This window comes from Ixodes scapularis, unplaced genomic scaffold (assembly GCF_016920785.2).
Source record: "Ixodes scapularis isolate PalLabHiFi unplaced genomic scaffold, ASM1692078v2 PGA_scaffold0__279_contigs__length_252992795, whole genome shotgun sequence".
In the NCBI taxonomy this organism is placed as follows: domain Eukaryota; kingdom Metazoa; phylum Arthropoda; class Arachnida; order Ixodida; family Ixodidae; genus Ixodes; species Ixodes scapularis.
This window is the reverse complement of record NW_024609835.1, coordinates 62,520,803-62,535,880: the sequence shown is the minus strand read 5'-3', so window position 1 is coordinate 62,535,880 and position 15,078 is coordinate 62,520,803. Positions and strand designations below refer to the sequence as shown.

The 15,078-nt window shown below is 42.5% G+C and overlaps 1 protein-coding gene across 1 annotated transcript; it reads left to right on the top strand.

Annotated features, from left to right (window-relative positions):
- The first annotated feature begins 1,782 nt into the window (after positions 1-1,782).
- LOC8042726 (calsequestrin-2) lies at positions 1,783-11,164 on the top strand. The gene is made up of 8 exons (XM_029972214.3): positions 1,783-1,854; positions 1,949-2,035; positions 4,883-4,975; positions 7,220-7,399; positions 8,200-8,262; positions 8,388-8,511; positions 9,380-9,691; positions 10,799-11,164. The coding sequence occupies exons 1-8, from the start codon at positions 1,789-1,791 to the stop codon at positions 10,828-10,830; spliced, it is 957 nt and encodes a 318-aa protein (XP_029828074.2). The 5' UTR covers positions 1,783-1,788; the 3' UTR covers positions 10,831-11,164.
- Positions 11,165-15,078: the final 3,914 nt, after the last annotated feature.

Below are 15,078 nucleotides of genomic sequence, written 5' to 3'. Positions count from 1 at the left end.
AGAGAGACCAGACCGGTTTTTAAGCCTCTCGCGACGTCTTAGGACCAGCTTCGCTTAGACTGAGAGAGACCGGTCAGGTCTCTCTCAGTCGTACTCGGCTATAAGTGTGTGAACATGCCTTTAGAGGCGGAAAAACCGGGCGGGCGCGCTATCGCACCCGTAACCTCGCTCCTGCTGCGCGAGTGCGTGGCAACTTGAGCGCTCCACCGTGCTGCCCACGTTCTCAGACTTTCTAAAATTGACTTGTGTAGTGGTTTTCGATGACGCACGACAAGTTTCTAATTTGAACCCCATGTTTTTTTCCCAATAATTAGAACGTTAACATATTTGAGTTAATTAGCCGACTGATCGTTAAGATTATCGCCCTATACCATGTCTTCCTGGTCGTATAACTCACCTGTACAAACCGCATTAGTGTAACTTAATTAGCTGTTTTTTTAGACAAAACTATTAAGCTTAAAAAGAAACGCAATTTATAATGCCGTTATGTCCTGGACACTGCAAACGTACGCGGGTTCCGGCACTAGCATATATATTTTTTAAAGTTTTGTGTTCTCCGACTTCTGAATGCTGCGTTTTTTTTTTTTCTTCTCCTTTTTGATAGAGAAGGATTAAATAGACTTATTGCTAAATGACCCAGACATGAAGGAAAATATTGAGAATGTAGGTCTACGCGCCGCACGCTCGTCTTCCCCGTATAAATGATTCGAAATAACATAAATAAGGCGTTGACGAACGCGCGAGCGAGATGTAATTTGTTTTTAAGATTTTGCTTCGGAACAGTCAATGCTGCAGATGCCAGAACGTGCAGCGTGTAGTCCTACATTCCCAGCATTCTCGTTGAGGATTGTGTAATTTAGCACTATTCGTATTCGTCTATAGTTCCGCATGCATCTCCGCAAGAAATCTAGCCATCTATACTACGTTCATCCTTCAGCTGAGAAGCTCCGCCTTCAGCGCGAGCTCGTTGGCTTCCGCAGTGTTGTGGTTGCGGGTGCCTGCGCGTTCACACTTGTGTTAGCAAGGGCAGAAAGCTCCCGCTGAAGGCGGAGTTTCTAGTCTCAGCTTAAAGGTGAACGGAATATAGTTGGACAACGCGAACAATTTATTTTGCAGTCGTATCGTATTTGTCGTCACCTGCCAATCGATCCGTCGTCGCAGTGAACCCGACTCTCCGTCTGTAGGGGAAAAGTTCGCATCAGAACTCGGTCTCTGGGCGACACGCCATAATTTCAGCGGCAAAGTTATGAAGAACCCGATGTCAATTGCGTAAATTTGATTAGGTACAACCTCGACAAATTTGGTTTGAGATTATGTTACATCCCATTAGACCCAAACAAGCGGTTTTATTGTAAGCCTAGATTAAATCAAAGATATGATCCGCGGATTGACCCTTGTACTTCCTAAATATACCGATTTCGTTTGCCGGAATGCACAATTTTCGCGAAGGTAGTTAAGCATTTTAGGAATAGCATGAATCTCTTTGTCATACATTATTTCGAAACTGATAATAATAAAAACAATAAAGAAGTTAGTCTGAAATCTCAACAAACGTTCGCTACCAAACAAAACATCTCCGCGAAATGGTTTGAGTTTATTATAATATTACTGTATAAGCTTTAAGTCTCCTCGTAATCTGCTTTGCTTATTAACTAAATCTCAAATGGTTACGCGACTGAAAAAGAAGACAAAAGTCTAGAGGACAACAGCGTCAGAGCTTACCATATATTTACTGGGTGAAACGTTCATTGGATCAAAATATTTTTACTTTCTATTACAGATTTCGCTATGTATCAAGAGGCGTGCGCCGCCAAGGGTGGGGCGTTGGATTGCTACGCTGTCTTTGACCGAAATGTAAGTATCGAGGGGGTGGCGTGCTACGAATTGCTGGAATTTTGGTGACTCGTATCGCAAGAACTTCACTGAAACGGTTCACATTTTATTTTAGGTTGCCAAACACATGAAACTGGACACGGTTGGGCAAATTGCCATTTACAGTCCTTTCAGCAAGTTGCCTACTATACTTCCGAAAAATGTAAGTAAACGCTATCGACATGATACGCTTTCAAAAAACAAACAAAAATATGAGCGGTTATAAGTTTCTTCACTACACATAGGTTTAAAATGATTTTGTCAACTAACAACCCACAACTAAATATGAGTGTTCGAATAATCTAGGTCTTTTTTTTTTTACGAAAAGCAAATATCTTATAATATTCAAAGCATGTTCTACACTGTGGATGCTTGGGCAAGTTGGTAATTCATGCTTGGATGGAACAGCGCGGATGAACAGTCACACTCACATGCACACAAGAATGTCTCCTTGTGTGCATATAAGTGTGACTGTTCATCCGCGCTGTTCCATCCAAGCATGTACTACAACAGTGCAAAAAAATAAACGGAAAATAAATTAACTTTTTGGTAATGGTAATTATAAAACTTCTGGTTAAAGCGAGCGTGTTATAATTATGAATACTTAAAATAGAAATAAAAACACCGAGGGCGTTCACAAACAACCGCTCTTTCAATGTGCGGTTAGAACTAGAAAACTCATAAACATGGACAGTCTCGGTACGGTGGCTCGGTCTTCATCTGCCCTCACGATTATAACCATTCGTTTTTGCCCTCTCCCATGTTTTATCTGGATCTTGGTCGACGCGCAATATTTTGTGCGAGAAAATAAACATTCGCCGCTGCTAACTGAGTGTGGTTGTCTGTGAACGTCCTTCCTGTTTTTATTCCTATTTTGATTATAAAACTATGAAGTTATAGTTTGTTACCTATCTAGCGTTCCCATGCGACGGGTTTATTTTGGTTCGAGACAATCACACTTATATGAATATAAAACATTATCATGTTTTATATTCAAAAGCCCAACTTTCGTAGAGTGGGGCTAAACATGCGCTCCGGCGTACATATTGCTCTAGTAAACCTAACACTTCACTCAATTCCAATTAATGAAACTATTTTAAAAAGAAATGTTTCCAATTAATGAAGCCATTTTTAAATTGAAATCGATCTGTGACGTGTCACAAAATTGTTCATAAATTGGGCCTTAGTTAATTTGTTTTACAAAAAGATATCCAAGGTGGAACCTGTCTCAATCAACAGTTATGAGAAATTATAAAAAGCGAACAGATGTTGAGCGATTTGTGTTTTATCTAGAAACTGCTGTAAAAGAAGAGACATCTAACACTTCGTGGATGTTCCTGTTTTCTGCTTTGTAAACTTGAACATTTTTATTGATCCACTGAAATCTTTCTTTTGTGTTAGTATGTTTCTTAGTGAGGTGAAATATTTCTTGACCCTCTTCATGTTACTCACAAAGCGGTGCCCGTGATATAATTTTTGTACCATACTAAATGAGCCGAATTTTTTTTTGAACTTCGTTCCATTCATTTGACTGACGCTGTAATGTTTTTAATAAAAAAACATTAATGTGATTTTGATTACCCACGCCAATAAAACAAGTTCTATACTCTATTGGATCGGTTTTTCACTATTACAGATATTTGATATACTTAATGGGCAGCTTGTTTGAACGTGCGTGAAATACGAGAACTATAGACTAAGTTACCAAACTGACCCTGTAATGCGTACAATGTCAAATAATTCCCGATTTTCTCCCGCCTCTGATGCTTTGAATCTCTGATTTCACACTAGTTGGCTCCGTTTGCTGGTTTCATTCGTGAATGATGTAGCCCCAAAAAATATAAGCTATCTGTGATGTGCTTTACTATCTGAAATTAACGTAAACGTAGTCACTGCTGCATGTTATCAATTCTTTAATAAGTTTCGATTTTTACATAACTTAATATTGCTATGCGTTTTCTGCGAGAAAGGTCGATTTTTCATTTTAGGCAGCACATCGCGAAAATTGATTATTTTATTGCTCCTGTTAGTTGCTGATCATTTAGGACGTTACTGACATCTCTGCTGTAAAGAAAAGCTTCAGTTATTGGGTGACTCTCGTTCTAAAAGATCATTACCCCCATTCGACGCAATAAACGTGTTTATTTCACTAAAAGTACATTTGCATTTAATGGTAGCCATTTTGTAGGACTGCGACTTCACGTCCTACAGATAGTGAAATGAGAAAAAAAAAAACGGGCGAGCAAAAGCACCAACTCGCACGAACATCAAACGTATAGGCTGTTCTCCTTTGTTTAGTTAGTTAAGGCTCTAAGTGCAAGTCATTAGAAGAAACTCGGTAATGTCAGAACCAGCGTTAATACTGCTAACCTTGTAGGGATGGCATGCGGGAAACCGTAAATAACGTAAAAATTGAAAGTCAATTTGTCAGGCCTCCCTTAATTTTCATTCAAAGCCTTTCAGACTTTTTTTTTTAATGTAATATTAAAGGCCATATATCATAGTACAGAACGTTTAACGGGTCGTAATGCGCGTGGTACGAAACAGTGCATTTCATATGCTGAGCAAATGCCAGAGTTCTCGGTGAAATGCGCAACAACCGAGACTGTTCAGGTTCTGGCCCCTAGGTTGTTAGTCGATGGGAGTTTTCGTAGACAGTGTTTCCTCCTCCGGGTATTGTAACGGGTTGCGGAGAGCTTTGCGGGACGGCGAAAACGATGTTAGTGCCGAACCGCTATAATAATATATCGGTTACCGTTTCACTATTCCCGGTTTCAGCTAACGTGAGTTCCAAATCAGTTTTATTGCCGTTGCAGAAAAAAAAGGAAAAAAAAAACTTTTAAACGGCTCTCGGTTTTGGTACCTGTTTCAGTCCCTTTATCAAAGTAACCAGCCGCCAGGAGAATAATCGAAAACGGGTGAAAATAGTGTTCAGATCTCGTAGCGATAACCTAATGCCCCGATAGAGAGCTGGGGTGTTCCACTCACCATGTGTACCCTGAACCCTCAGCCCGCCAACGTGGATGACATTCTGGCCTTCATCACAGAACATGACCACATCAGTCTCGTCAAAGTGGACGAGCACAATATCCATGATCCCAAGGTAAGTTGATTGGGCTAAAGTCATACCCGCAAAAAGGGGCGCGTAAGAACGTTGTTTCCTACCGAAAAAAAACAGTATTAACTGGATTAAAAAACAGATAATCTAACTATATTTCTGGCTGGAAACCTGAAATTCAGTTTGCAGACAATCGATCCTGTTTAAACGGGTTTTTTTTGGTGTGTGTGTGTGTGGGGGGGGGGGGGGGGGGGGTAGGGTTATTACTGCGTTAGCATTAGAACGCTCGTTTTGACGAAAACCCGGCGGTGTCTTTCGTTTGTCAGCGCCGGGGAGAGGGAGAAGGAGGGGGAGGGTGACGCGGCCGACGCTTCCATTGATCCGAAGCGCTGCTGTCAGCACCCGCCAACCTCTCCCTCTCACCCCGGCGCTCACAAATTGACACTGCAGGGTTTTCGCGAAAACGATACCTTTCGTTTTCGTCAAAGTTACGCGCACAGCTAACGCTGAGCCAGAGTGAAGGCGCCGTGCAACACCACCTAGACAACAAAGCCGTAGTGCTGAACGAGATAGCGTCATCAGAGAAGGCCAACGCTGGACACAGATTGGAAAGGAGTGCTGGGTCAGCGCTCTTCTTCTAGTTTGAGCTCTGACTGCGCTCTGACTGAGCGCTGACTGAGCGCTGAGCCGAACGTTGACTCAATCGTCTTGTCATATCTGTGCCTAGCGTTGGCCTTCTGATGATGCCATCTCATTTAGCACTACGGCTTCGTTATCTAGGAGGTGCCGCGGCGCGCAGTTGCCACTCTGTCTTCGCCGGTTGTTCTTCGCTGTGGGTTTCCGTAGCAGCGACGCGTGGGCCGTGATGTATGTGTGTAGTTAAAACGATGGATGCGGTTCCTTCCACGAGTGGTATGGATGTGGTTATTTCCACGAGCGATAGGGATGACAATATCCAAGGGCGTCAACGTACTCTGACAAGTGCTGATTGTTGGGCGAGTTGTCATTGTACGCGAGAAAACATAATTGCGCTTTAAGACAATGACAAAGGAAGAACGCACCACAGAGCGCTCTGTGATGTCTGTTCCGACTCTGTCCTTGTCTTAAAGCGCAATCATGTTTCCTGACGTACTCTGACAGGCAAAGTGCAAAAAATGGTGAAAAAGATTAGAGGGAGACCATTAATGGATCCTTAGGGAACCCGTTAGCATGACCCTTGGGCAACGCCACCCACGTCTTCCTTTGGGAAACGATAACTGACCCCCTAACGAGCCCGAAAAGAGGCAGCAAAAAATAGAGGAAGCAAAAAAGAAAGTCAAAAGAAAAAAAAGTGAAGGGGTCAGCGTTAGCGCTTCTCAAAGGAGGACGTGTGCGGCGTTTCAAAGGGTCATGCTAATGCATTCCATAAGAATGCACCAACAGATATTCTTGTAATTTTTAAGGAAAGAATGTGTTAGCTGTTGTTTCTTCGAAAGATGGATGGATTAATTGATGGATGGATCTATGCATGCATGCATGCATATGGCTGAACCCTTAATCGGGTGGAGGGTACATGGTCCTAGTTTTTAATTACAACGGATAATCTTCAACCAGTATAGAATGTATGGATTTTAATGGCTATACTGTTTGTAACGTGCACGTTTCCCATCCAAGCGCTCTCCCCGCGGACGCGTGGGATTCAGCGTTCGACCGGATTTCGCCGAAAAGGGGCACTAATAGCTACCACTGGACTATAGTAGGCGGATAGCCACACTCTAGTTGCTACGTTTTGTCTTTAAACCATGGGCTGGGGTGAAACAACCAAACGTGACTGTATTTAATTTTCTAACGGACGAATGATTTAAACTTGTTTTGCTGTGAAAAGCCTTTGCTAAACCTGTACATTACTTTTTAATTTATGTGTTCACTAAAAAGCCAATCTAATACAAAGGGGAAGCTGAACTATAAACGTTTGGTCTATTCCAGCCGTGGTGCGCCTCACGTCCTTCGGTTCGAAAATTGACTACGTTCTTTGAGCACGAACAAAAACACAAAATAATATGCACTCCTAATTATTCTTATTCCTAGCTTCTGCTAGGTACACCATCAGTCATTACGTTTTGTTGTTTCTTTCTTGGGAGTGGAGGGGTTATTGCAAATGTCCCTTGTGACGTCGTCATAATTAGCTCTGTTGGCGTAAGGTAGCACGCATGTTCTGAATGTGATCAGGTTAAAAGCTTGCATACATCATAGTTTACATACATTAAAATGGATGTTTGAGTTGCACTATGTATTTTTCTTCTGTTCCAGCTTGAAGACCCGACTCGTGTCAACGTGCTCGCGGTTGCGGAGCAATCTACACCGCTGGGAGGCTATCTTCTTCGCTTGTTGTACAAGACATTGAAGAACGTCACCAACTCCACGAGCGCAACTGCGGTGCCCTTCCAGGTTTTGTGGATTGATCCAGCTATCCTACCGGCAGCCTACAGGGTAAGTTCTGACTTGTTTAATTTCTAATCTCTCTTTAAAGATTTCAAAATACTCCAATGTGGCAAAGCAGCTAACACTGCTAAACATTATTCTCTAGGAACATGCAGTTGGTTAAATGTCAACATTATAAAAGATAACGATCATTTACACCAGTGGCGTAGCATGCAATTTTTTCAAGAAAAAGGGGGGGGGGGGGTCTGATGTGCCCGGGATGTTCATGACTTTAAGTGTGGAGAGGAGAGAGAAGTCAAAATGAATGTGTATTATAGGGTCGGCTGGGGATTTCAGGGGGGGGGGGGGGGGTGAAGCCTCATAAGCCCCCCCCCCCCCCCTTCCTGGCTACACCCCTGATAGACACTGATATTGTCATTTCTACATGCGACTGTGCAGTGTTTTAAATTTTCCGAGAAGAGAGCGCAGTGTAAAAATAAGTTTATTGACAACTGGTTGTGTGCAGGGGTTGCTGAGCTTGGGCTAAATTTCATTGAGTTGGAGGCTCCAATGTTTGGTTGAAGCTAGAAAATGTGAATAGTCAGCAATATTAAACGAATATTTTGATAAAAAAATGTTTATATGCTTTTAATCATATTCGGAAATGTTTTGAAAGCTCCAAAAACGAATCGGGATTAAACATTCGAAGCAATAAATGACTCATACGGGCTTTATGATTACTGATATTGCTGGATAAACCAGGTCATGTGTATATTGTTCTAAAAGTATTGCGTACACAAAGAAATGTACCACGCACAACGTACGCAACTTCCGAGAATTTTAACCTGTTGTATGTGTTTGTCCCACAGATGATGGAACAGTTCGGCAAGCAAACTGAACCTCCCTATTTGGGAACACATAGCGCGCTTACGGTAAGACTTTTTGTAATCAAGCTTTTCCTGGCACTCAGTTTGCTTGTTTGATAACCAGATGTTTCATCTTAATTGTTGAATGCTTACATTTAAAGCTTTATTTTAGTAACTTGGTCTTCCATTAGGGCCAGGGAGTTTGGTTTGACATGAAGCTACTGAACACTTCTGGTGGAAAGGGGGTCGACGACGAGAACGTGCAGAAGCTCTTAGACTGGGTTGCTGGTCTGACGACTTCGGCATCCACACAAGGCAAGTGTACCACTATAGTAGCCACTCTTGTCCACTTACCCGTTCTAACAATTGACACCACTCTTACCACTGTATTCTGTGCCACTTCGTTATAATAGTTCTATTGTTTTCACTGGTATCATATTAGCGGTGATATTTGTTGGTGGCTCACTCTCATGGTTCTTGCCATCGACGTCACAAAGATTTGCCTCGATGACTGGGATCCTGGTTGCTTATCATCAAATTCCAACGACATGTTTGATGGTGTGTGTAGAGGACGGTAGAAGCTTGCAGTCATCACGAGAGCCGATTATCACGCTCACTTTGAGGGAAAGCTGAACTACAACTATTTCTTAATCGACATCACGACGAAAGCTACTGGGCATCGGAGGCCGATCGTCTTGTGCAAGAGCTTGTGTCGTGAATGCAGCTTGCTTGAGGATCTCGAGGCTTGCACCTGAATAAGGAGCCTCTATGCTCACGCAAGAATGTGTTGCACGCGCTCCACCGGTTTGTTTTCCTCCTCCTCACGGTCAACAAAGTCTCCGAGTTCGCCCCTATGGAGTGCTCCAGTTCTATTATTCTACTATGGTGTGCGTCAGTTCTATTTTAAACTTTGTCAAAATTTTGTTAAATTTAATGTCAAATCTCATAGGATGCCTCCACAGTAATGTCTCTGAACTTGCCGTGTCACGCGGTCAAATCAAAGTAATCAAGTTTTAGGGGTGGGGGAGGGGTAGGGTTTTAGGGGTAGGGCTGCATTTACTCACCCGCTGAAAGGCCGAAGCTTGTCTTCATCTTTAAAGAACCACAACAAAGCTCTGGTTTTGAGTGTGCTGGCTTCCTGTTGCATTGAACAGCTTTGATGGCCCTTCTTTTACGTTTTTAGCGGAGGCCGGCTGGCAGTTCACCGAGGTCCCGGTGTCGCAGATCGTTCCCGAGGGCAGCAACGTGGTGCTCCGCTGCTCCGTGCAGGGCGCGGTCGGAGACTGTCTCTGGCTCAAAGATGGCCGCAACATCGGCTTCAACCTGGCCCGTCTGCCTCACCTGACCTGGGCCGGAGACCACGCGAGCGGCGACTGCAGCCTCGCCATCACCGGCGCGCAGCACGGACGCGATGACGGGTCCTGGGTCTGCGAGATGACTGGAGATGCTCAGCACCCGACCATTACCTCGCCACCAGCCGTCCTGGTTGTGTCCGGTGAGCTCACCCGTTTAGTCTACACTGAATCTCATATTGATCGACAAATTCGTCAAATTCTCAACGATACAGACATTCTCTTCAACGCAATGTCCACCAGAAGTGTCTCAGAGCATCAGCAAGGGATAGTTCTGTGGCGCACCTCCATTACATTCCCGAGAACAGCGCAACGTGCTCTCCCAATGGAAGAAGAGATCTGCGCATGCTCCGGCCCTCCTCACGCAACGGCGAAAGCTTGAACTACTGTTGGCGCCTGGTAGTAGGGTTGTTCTACCTCACCTACCTACTCCACAATTCCACCTACCGTACTTCGAGCTTTCGTAATTTAATGTCAAATTTATGTGAAAATGGTTCGTTGTTGGTAGCGCTTTAGAACACCGTTCTCAGAAATCATCGGGTAAGAATGTTTTGGTATGAAAATGTGGAAGCGTGCTCAAGTGAGCGCGGGCACCCCGTCGAACAAGGAAGCTTGGGCCTATTGTTTAGTGATCTGATCTAGATTAAGCTCCCCCAACCTTCCACATTCTACCATTGCAACTTATTTTTAGTTCCAAAGTTCGTAAAAAAAAAAACTTATTGGCATATAATGGTTATTACGAGTGATATCTGTTATCCTGCATAGTCAGCAGAAAAAACCTGCTATTGGTGTTAACCAAGCAAGCAAAGTCGGTTAAATAAAACAGTAAAGTATGCACACACTAAGTTAATTCGGATGTGGTCAGCATAAAACAAAAGTGCCAACAATTTACGCAGAATCTTTCCTATCTAATAGATCAGCAATGGGGAAATCGTGCTACGAACACCAATCAGACGCCAACTTTTTTGCGATCCGTGTTTACAACCAAACTCAAAAATGTGCAGGAGTGCTGGCGCTCATTAAACCAGCTAGCAGCCACTCACCCCCCCCCCCCTCTCCTCCCCCTTCCAATATCGCCTTAAGGTGGATCGGGGGAAAGCTCCGCTTTAATACTGTCCCCAACAATTGTCATGGCCTATTTTTTTTATAGGAAAGTTTTGCATTTCGGGTGAATGTAATCAAACGAAAGTTATATTAAATTTAAAGTAAAAAAATTTTATTAAATTGCTCGCTTTTTTGTTTCTTTTCAGGTGCAGCGAAAAGGCCAATTCAAGAACTGTGATCACCTACCGGATAGAGCGCCGAATTCGGGATGCATTGAACTGTTCGTCAGAATTAGGCAGCTTCATTACCTTGGAAGCCATTTTTAACTCAGCTAGGCGCGGGATTGAAGTTGACTATCTACCATTTAAGCACGTTTTATTGCCTGTTGTGATGACCCAAAACTATCCTCTTACTATTCATACTTTGAAGCCTCCTTTCACGTGAAACTCTCACACTAGGTTGTGGTCCGCGCTCAGTACTGTCAGCCGTACTGTTCTAACTATATTGCCATAACGAAACATGGTGTTAAAATATTTACATTGTTGCTATAAATAAACATTTAATATATTCCACGCGACTTGCTTTGGTCTGCCTGATTAAAATAAAAATAGTGTCGGACTGAAGCCTGATTCACGTGGTGCGTTTTTACTTGTGATTTTGCACTTGGGACATCGCTCGTGTGGCAAAAAAGCGTGATAGAAGCTGTGGTGCTCAACGCCGCGACAGCGAAATCTCAAGCGAAATTGCAACAAGTGAATCAGGCTTTAAAGGGGTAAAGAAACCAAATTTTGGAGCTCATTGTTTTGTTTTAAAATGAAGCAAGTTGCAGTAGGACTCCGCAAACGCCAATATTTCGCAGCAAAACGCAAGAAAACTCCTAAATTTGAATTAAACGATAACCAAAATCCTTATGGTGGATGTCTGTTAAGCTTTGATGGAATGTCGTGACAGAATCTGATCAAAAAGTGCAGCGTCACAACGGGAAGTACGCTCACTCCTAAAGATTAGTAAGGCCTTAAAGGGGCCCTCCGGACCGTTCTGCGATGGTCTGTTTATGACGGTAACTCAATCTACGGGCCCTAAGGATCCTAAAATTCAAAAAAATTACGGTCATGCGCGGCCAATTTCCCTATTAAAATTGCTATCAAAGGCCCCGGCACGCTTCCCTTTCTGAGATGACCCCGGGAAATGGGAGGGGCATCTCTTTACGCGTCAGCCAATAGCAAGCGAACCATTCCGGCTTCACTGTGCGTCACCAACGCGGCCGACCGCTGACGCGCGGAGGAATCTCTCGAACAAGCGCAGACCGTCGTCAAGGAGCCCGGACTTCGTGCTCGGCAGTCGTCGTTCATGGCACCGCACCGTCGCGCTGCTACTGCGATACGCAGTCGCATTCCACAGATGACAAGGAAAAGTTTGACTCGTTGACCTGGAAGGATCGCAAAGCTGGCTTCGGAGTCGGGATTCACGGGAAGAAGTAACACGTGTCCCGCCAACGCACGCCTGCACACGCCCCGGGAAGCAGACGACCCGACGCGCTGACGCATCACACCCTAGCAACACGCTTGAGGGGAGAAAACATAGTTCGCCGGTTTTGGAACGATAATTGCGAACTATGTTTCTCGCACCACAATCAGTTTACGTTTTTCTCAAACTCTAATGTACAACAAGCTTAAAAAGTGTTGCGATAATAACGTTCGCTTTCACCACGAGATGCAGCATTTTCATTGGTCAAGTTTTAGTGATGGGCAGGGAATGGGGGATTGTCTTCCAAGAGAAAATAGTCCCGATATATTTCTACTGCCATCTGCTTAATAAATGGTTTTATAATCTAAAACTTTGTATACATATTAACTTGCACCTACTACGCAATATGACAACATAAACAGACGATCTCAGGAAGCTCCGGAGGGCCCCTTTAACGCTATACCGACGCTCTTTAGTGAAAAAGACTCAGCAGAGTTGGCCACCATAAGTTCTGTTCCCGGCTCGACAATGTTCATTCTGCGGCTTGTTCTGCATGATTTTGTATTGAAATCATTCCTTTCGCATAATTTTCGGCGAGTTAATGGCGGGATGCCAAACTACTGTGCGGCAGAGTGCTCTGGAAACAGCATTTTACCTTGTGTGGCTGCAACCGCTAGCCTTGTACCTGCTCCACGAGCAGTAACTTTAGTGCACTATTACACTTCTCACGGGCTCAGTGTTTCTGAAAATGACCGATTTAGCGGTTTTCGATGACGCTCAGCAAGTGTCTAATTAGAACCATGTCTATTTTCATATTAAAAAGGTTAGAAATGTAATTAAAGAATTCTCATTAATTATCCGACTGTTTATTACGATTAGCCCCCTAGCTACGTTTCCCTGACCGTATAAGTCACCTGCACAAACCGCATAAGTAACATCCGCGGGCGGGCGGCATTATTGATAAAGTGGTTTGTGTGGGACGGCATTCAACAAACGTTCTAATACCATCATATAAATGTTTGCATATGATGGAGAAAAACACGATCCCATCACTGCGCCGTGCATCTGTAGGTAATGGTTATTCCTAAATGTGAAATTATTAAGTTCTAAAGTTAAATGCATAAACACGTTTCATACATTTTTACTAATAGTAAGGTCAGTGTCATCGACATTGTCTAGAACTGCTTGTATTCCCTCATCATGAGGTATATCAGTGTAAAGGAAGACGACATCCATTGGTTATTAGTAATACGCTATTGGAATATAAATCGATTTGAATATTATTAATTAAATTCAGGAGATTAAACGAATCTTTAATGTATGAAGGAGGTGTTATGGCAATACTTTTAATTTGTTCGTCAGTGAACTCGGAGATATATTCTGTGTTTGTGTCTACTCCAGAAATAATTGGTCTACCTGGGTGGTTAGGTTTGTGTACTTACATTAGCATGTAGAACTGTCCAGGACTAGGATTTTCTTGGAGTAGATACTTAAAACTATTTTGTCTATTTGTTCGTGTTTTTGTAAGCATTTTAATTTTTTTTATTTATTGTGTCGTGGAGTTTTCTCGTTGGATAGTAGTCTAACATTTTATAATATTTTGTGTGATTTAATTGTCTTGTTCCTTCTGAAATGTAGTCAAAGGTATTAACTATACAAACGCCCCTCATTTATTTGCCTGTGCGATAATAATGTCTCTATTATCTGCAAGTTTTTTTAGACATTGGCTTTCTTGATATGTTAAACTGTTTAAAGATTTTTTTCTGCTTCCGATAAGCGGATAAAATATATTTTTGAACAGCCTCCACGTAATTCCTTACGTTATCGTTTTGTTTATCCAGTGGAGGCTTCCAAAATGATTTTCGTTTAAACAACGGTTTGTCGCAAGGCGCTCCTTTGAAAAAGACAGTGCAGTGTAGCTGTCGTGCAAATTCATCGAAGCCTTTGTGTAATTCCAAGTCATTACTATTGTTACAGGAAGTAGGAAAAAACTTTAATAGTTTAGTGAAAACTAAAGTTTCATTACGGGAAAGTCTGTAAGAAGAATAATTTGAAAATACCAAGATTTTCTCCATCCAAGTCCGGAAGGGATTCTAAATGTTCGATATATTGTTTTTTTGTTTAACGAGCGTGTGAAAATACTTTTCTATTTTTCCAAAATGGGAGAGAAAAAGTCCAAGCTAATCTCGACTCTATTTGCCTTGCGTATTTTAGTGATAGTCACTTTTTCTTTTTTAATTATGCAATGTAATCGCTCCCATATAACAATCACTGGCAACGTTGGGGTAGTGTTTAAGACATCGTGATTTTCTGTTTCTAGCAAATTATTATCGAGTGATTGTTGAATTGCGACATAAAGTAGACATTTTGAAATTAAAAATGGTCGGATTCCATGCTCGTATATTTGTCTGATAAATATATATTTACCATTTTTTTATACCACCTGAGACTGGGTGGAAGAAACGCGACGACGTCAGACGTCGTCGTGTTTCTTCCACCCAGTCTCAGGTGGTCTAAGAAAATGGTAAACTTACACCAGCTCGCCTGCGCCCTAACTGCTTTTTCATAAATATATATTGTTGAATCTGTATGTGTGTTAAAAAAGTCCTTTGGGATCTTTTTTTGTGTCTGGCTATTTTGTCGATATACCTTATGGTATTCGAAACGAACTGACTTGTCAATAGGTGCGAGGAGTAAAAAATGGCTGGGGGAAGCCATCTGGTAGTCAATTATGTTCAAATATGGATGTTGTCTCTTTTTATACAAATAAACCTCATGATGAGGGAACACAAGCAGTTCTGGACAATGTCGGACACTGTCCTTACTATTAGTAAACATGTATTAAACATTTTTATGGATTTAGCTTTAGAACTTAATAACTTCCCATTTATCAATAACCATCACCTACAGATTCACGGCGCAGCAATGAGGTCACGTTTTTCTCCATCATATGCAAACATTTATATGATGGTATTAGGAGAACGCTTGTTAAATGCTGTCCCACACAAACCACTTTTTT